The 6,000-nt window shown below is 35.9% G+C and overlaps 1 protein-coding gene across 7 annotated transcripts in view; it reads left to right on the plus strand.

The window, feature by feature from the left end:
* Positions 1-5,486, plus strand: part of RHOT1 (ras homolog family member T1) — a 62,513-nt gene extending 57,027 nt beyond the window's left edge. For 4 of the 7 annotated variants that reach the window (XM_057714993.1, XM_057714997.1, XM_057714996.1 and 1 more), the window contains one exon: positions 4,400-5,486. In XM_057714993.1, coding sequence (XP_057570976.1) covers positions 4,400-4,517 — 118 coding nt within the window. In that variant the 3' untranslated portion in view covers positions 4,518-5,486. Of the gene's footprint in view, positions 1-2,793; positions 2,957-4,399 lie in introns of those variants that run through there. The other 3 variants (XM_057714992.1, XM_057714994.1, XM_057714995.1) reach the window with 1 other exon arrangement.
* The last annotated feature ends 514 nt before the right edge of the window (positions 5,487-6,000 follow it).

Raw genomic sequence — 6,000 nt, forward strand, 5'->3', positions numbered from 1 at the left:
GGCTTCAGTAGTTGCAGCACATGGGCTCACTAGTGGCTCACGGGCTCTAAAGTGCAGACTCAGTAGTTGTGGCGCACGGGCTTCATTGCTCCACGGCATGTGGGATCTTCCTGGAGCAGGGCTCGAACCTGTGTCCCCTGCATTGGCAGGCAGATTCTTAACCACTGCACCACCTAGGAGGCACCGAGCCCTTTAGCATTTGATTATTTTATGATTCTAAACATTGCAGTTGATAACATTCCCTTTATTATTGGTTAAATACACTGAACCAATTAAGATTTTAGTTCATGTTCTTACATTTACCATAAATTGTAGAGTTAAAGCATCTTGTATGCCTTCTTTAAGGCATTCTGTGCAGAGGTACATAGGAATTTTGATCAGTTGTTATACGCCTTATGTGACCTTCACACAGTTTTTAATTTACCTTTTTATTGCCTGAATTTTGAAACATTTCCTCTCTCTGCCTTGTTAAGTAGCAGCCTTAGTAATACCCAGGTCTGAACATGTTGGTTTGCTCCCACACTTGTGTCAAAAAGAGTTTGTCATCTAAACAACGTATGGGCCCTCAGCACTTCTAAGACAGAAAGCCAGCATCCAGTACACAGGAATTTGCTGCCCAAGTCTCGAAAGCTGTGACAGGCGTCACAAAATTATTTAAAGTTATATTTTAGCATTTAATCATTATTTCTTATGTTCTAAAGAGATACTACTGAACCTAAATTACTTTATTCCACGTAGAGTAGGGAAATGTGTGATTCTGATATATCAATAGATTGGGGGGAAAAAAGAACCTTTTTATATACACACACATTTTTGACCCTGTAATATTCATTTTGGGGTAGTCTATCTTAAGGAAACTATTTTAAATGTAGCAAAAAACCTTAAGTACAAAAGTATTCATCACTTCAGTTACAGTCACCTGTACATGGAGATAGCCACCAATAGGAATATAATGCAGCTATTTAAAATGATGTTTCGGGACTTCCCTGGCGGTCCAGTGGTTAAGACTCTGCGCTCCCAGTGCAGGGGGGCGTAGGTTCGATCCCTGGGTGGGGAACTAAGACCCCACATGCTGTGCAACACAGCCAAAAAATTTAAAAAAAAAATTTTTTTTAAATGATGTTTCTATAATTTATGGAAAAGTCCTTATGTAATATTTTTGAAGAATATAAAAGTATATAAGTTATACATGTGTTTGTAGCTGTGTAAGAAATACATAGAAAAAGTTTAAAAGGAAATACCCCAAATTTTAATTAGTTGCCTTAGGTGACTCTAAGTGATTTTTTTTCCTTCTTACTTTTATTTTCCTTGTATAATGTGCTTATATTATTTTTTTGAGAGTCAAAAAAGAAAAAATACGCAATAAGATATCATTTATTCTAAGATGTTTTATGTGAGTCATTTGAAAAGAATTATACTTTCGAATTGTGGAAGAATTGCTTTTGCTTGAGTTTAGACATGAACTAGGAAGCAGCTTTATAAAACTGTTTGAGACCTGAAATGACAAGCATGGCTCAGTTCTTAATACTTATGGGGTACAGTTAAGATCACTGTTCTGCATTCTGGTGTTGTCACATAGGCAGGCAGCTCAAATGTGCCATCCATTATAAATGCATTCTCTTTTGTAAACCGAGCCTGGTTAATGTAGCTTTCAAATGCATATGGTAAAGACATAAAATAATTCTCTAAGTAGCTTTCTGTCTAAAAGTAGTTTCCCATGTCTAAAAGTATGGTAAACAACTACTATGACATCAATGGAGTCGTTGAAATATATTTTATGAGTCAGTAGTTGCCTTGAGTTTTAAACTAGCTGTATATTGAACACTTACCTATATTGTTTCTCATCTATAAATATGAACCACTGTTTTGCCCATTGAAGGCTATACTATAGCTTAGGGAAAGTAATAATTACTGTCTTGAAATGCAAAAGAAAACTAAGCAATAAAGTCAGGCGGAATATATTATTTCATGAATGGTAATATTTCTCAAAATACAGCAAAGGGAGCTAAGCTGTATTAACAGATTCCATACATGAAGAATATTTATGAGAAATCATTTTGACTGATTTTAATGTCATTATAGCTAACATTAATCCTAACCCCTTTTACCCCTCAATTAGAAAGTAAGTGTAAAAATATTCTCCATTAGTGAAGATGCATGAAAATCACAGGGAGACCAAAGCTGAAACAAAACTCTAGTGCACTTTTAGCCTGTGTTCTTACTTTAAGTTCTGTACATCTCTGCTGACTTGGAGTTGTAAACTTTGAAACTCTTATCATAGGGCCATGACAGTCTCTGAGTTTGGGGTGTTTTACTCAATTTTTTTTTTTTTTTTTTTTTACAGATGTATGTTTGTAGTTTTTAGTGGTAAGAAACTAGAAGCATCTCTAAACTTCATGACTAAAATAGTTGTTAGCCTCATTTTGAGTAAGTACTTATAGTTACTGCATATTGTCAGGTACTGCTTTTAGTATTGGTTTCAAGAGCTTCTGTTAGTGTTTCAGATATATCAAGACCAGCCTCTGGGGGATGCATAGAGAATGTATATAATAGCCTTAGGTTTCCTTGCCTGGTATGTGAGTGTTTTAGAAGAGTATATATATATATGTATGTTTTAAGTTTGGCAGTTGTCTATAGAATAAATTTGTTTTAAATATAGAAAGCATGAGATGCATCATATAGGGTGGCAACTCAGTTTATGTGTGGGATGTTTAATTGAGAGATATTATTTTCAGTCCCCTTCTTTTTGTGAGCTGTGCTGTGAACTGCAAACTGTGTGCATGTGTATAAAAGGTTAAGAGCCCGGGTAGCTGAGTGGGGTGCCATGCTGTTAGCAGACGACGAAGGCAGTATTACTCACCAGGTGCACGCCGTCAGCTCTGTAGAGGATTCCATCTTCATGGAGTCATCTCATGGTCCACTTTTTCTTGAAGCCAGGTAACATTTCCCACAACCAGTGGGTTGGCTTTGTTGGAGTTTTTCCAACTGGAAAAACTAAAAAACCTAAGTATTTTCTTCCTTAACTGTTTTTTTAAAAAAATGAAACATTGCCTGTTGGAAGAACTAACTTGCAAGGTGGCATGAAGCTGTGTTATCACTTTGCTTTGTAAAATAATAACTATGTAAGGAGTGGCTTTTTTTTTTTTTTTAAATAGAAGCTGGGGAGGATAGGAAGTTGAAGTGCTGTGTGTTGTTGTACTGTGGTGATAAGCATGGGTGCACTCTGCTTGTGTTGTAGACGTGTTTCTTAGGGATGTACAGAGTGCATTTTGTGATAACTAATCTGATTTTTCACTCAGACTATTACTGAGGCAAAGTAGTTTTGCATAATTTATATATTCTTGGCTCTTCACTCTTTTGCATATGTCAGTGTCTTGGCCTTTTAATGATGTCTGACTCTTGCTTCAGATCTGTTTGTTTAATTTAGTTGTAAAATAACCTAAACTAGACAGTCTCTCTAAGCTCTTAATTCTGTAAGTTTTCTACATCACCTCAGTTGTGTTCACATAACTAAAACTTCAGTGACACTTGGATGAAACGTTGCAGCCTTTGCTTTAGAACTTTGTCCTCTTCGTGGTGAGCTGTCATACTTGAGACCCTTGGGGTGCCGAGCAGTGTTACTAACTGAGCATGCTCACAAACTCGGTTTGTGATACAGGCTGTCCCTGTTCTTGTCATGCATAATATGGCTTCTTTTATGTCATTTACCTTTCAGTCCATCATGTTACATTATGTCCTTTAGTTGGTACCATGGTCACTGCCTGTCTGACTAATACCAGGGTTTGGTTTGTTTGTTTGTTTGTTTCTTCTTCTTTCTTTAATCAGCAGTAATGAAATTAATGCAAACTGGTAAATCTTCCCCCTCCCCCTTTGGGATTTTTTGGATAAATTTTTATGAAACTCAGTGTTTCTAAAGTTGATTTTAAGCATTGCTCTTAGAAAAGTATTGTCACTTGTCACTTAACTGCTTACAAGATAGATTTTGGTTCCTGGAGACAGGAGATTGCACATTAAGTTCCATGAAATTGACTCTCAAAATTGTGAGGTCTCAGTCTTACCTCTCATTTTGGAGGACCATACTGGTATTAAAAAGTGGCAGGTTGATTTGTCTAAGTTCTCATTTCCCATGTGAAGAGAATTTCTAACATTTTAGATGTTGTTTACTCCCAAATAGTAACTAATTGTAGGTATTTCTTTCTTAATGTCAACAGCATGTCTTAAGATAATGATCATCTAAGTGGTGTACATGTGGCCTCATTGATCAGTGTTTTTGCTGACCATTACTGTATGCATTTAGCCTGACAAGTGTGCTAATACTTCCCTAAAAGTAGGTTGTTCATGTAACTGGTTTTTTCATACTAATCATGTTTTAAACATTAATTATATTTTTTGACTACAGGCACGTGACACAAGCTGACCTCAAGAGCTCCACGTTTTGGCTTCGAGCAAGTTTTGGTGCTACTGTTTTTGCAGTTTTGGGCTTTGCTATGTATAAAGCATTATTGAAACAGCGATGATTAAAAAAAATACTCGTCCTACCAAAAACAAATACTTTTATGTACATTCTGAATGCTTTAAATTCTGCTAGAAGTATTGAGATATTTATACATGCAGAGTTACTTTATTAATATTTGTAATTCATGCATAAGGGTATTTTAATGATAGTTATAACTGCAGTATTGGCTAGCATATGGAAAGAAACAGCTTAACAGCCAAACTAAAATGGCTAACTTTCAGAGGCCAAAAGGGAATATTTTGTAAATAATGTACATATTCAGGCAAGATATGGTCTCCCAGACTGAGTTCTAGAAATGATGTTTCTAGGCGTTTCTACATGGTGTTGTTAGTGCTCAGTTGGCTCACTCTCCTTGGTTTAAGTCAGCTCAGAGATTGTATTTACTCATTGATCACTTATTTATTTCACATTCACTCAGAATGATCTTTGGGTACTTTAAGTAGACAAGGCACAATTTGCCATTTTCTCTCCGTTTTTTAAAACATGACTTTCAGTCCCGTCTTTCATGGTAGGCCAGCCTTGAAGCCATCACGCAGTCTAGGAAAATTGTATAGCTGAGTGTGAGGCTCTCCTTTAAGGAAGGAGGAGTAAGCTCAAGGCGATTAGCAGAGGTGTCACCTGTGTGGTTATGTTGCTTCCTTTGTCAGTATGTTGAATTTTATAGCCCTTTCACTCAAATGAGGAAGAAGATTTGTATATTGTCAATGTTTTTAGTTTAAATAAACAGTCACCATTACTACTATTGAATTTCCTCCCAAAGTGTAAATTGTTCTATAATGGCTATGTCTATTATAGTATATTACAGTAGCTGCATGTGTCATGAAGTGTTCTATATCTGGCTAGGATGACCTAGAAGCAGCACTTTTTTAAATGGTAAAATAAATCTAATGACTATAAACTCTCATTATGAACCTATTTTTTCCATCATTGACCTTTTCAAGTATTTAAATAAATAACTACTGTGTACTGTGATCTTGAGTTTTTTGCCTTACAAAAGTAAATATTTCTCTATAGATGTGAATGAAATCCTCTGGTTTCTGGCTTTCCTATCTGGAAAATTATTTGTTATACAAGAAGATAATACTTATTAGGAAAGAAGAGAAGTATGATTTGTATATATAAGAGGAAATGTATTTTAAAGTTGTGGGGAAATCTAAAAGGGCAATTGTCTTCCCCTACACATAACTAACTAACGTGGTTTCTGCTATGATTTACATGTGTATTTTCTCCTTTAACATGGATTTTTTTCCCCTTTGCTCTTCTGAGGGATGTTTTCTCCTAAGATCGTACTCCTTGAGCAGCTGGTAACAACATAGTTTATTAGCTATAAGCTTGTAAAATAATATGTGTCATGTTCACGTGCATAATTCCCTGTCTCCCTCCCCCCTCTCATTTCCATTCTGAATTTGAGGAAAAGGGAAATTGAGCAAAAAATCTGGTGACTCCTCATTTTCATTATTTTCGGAGAGTTTCTCATTTACCAA

Source organism: Hippopotamus amphibius, chromosome 17, assembly GCF_030028045.1.
Source record: "Hippopotamus amphibius kiboko isolate mHipAmp2 chromosome 17, mHipAmp2.hap2, whole genome shotgun sequence".
Classification (NCBI taxonomy): Eukaryota; Metazoa; Chordata; class Mammalia; order Artiodactyla; family Hippopotamidae; genus Hippopotamus; species Hippopotamus amphibius.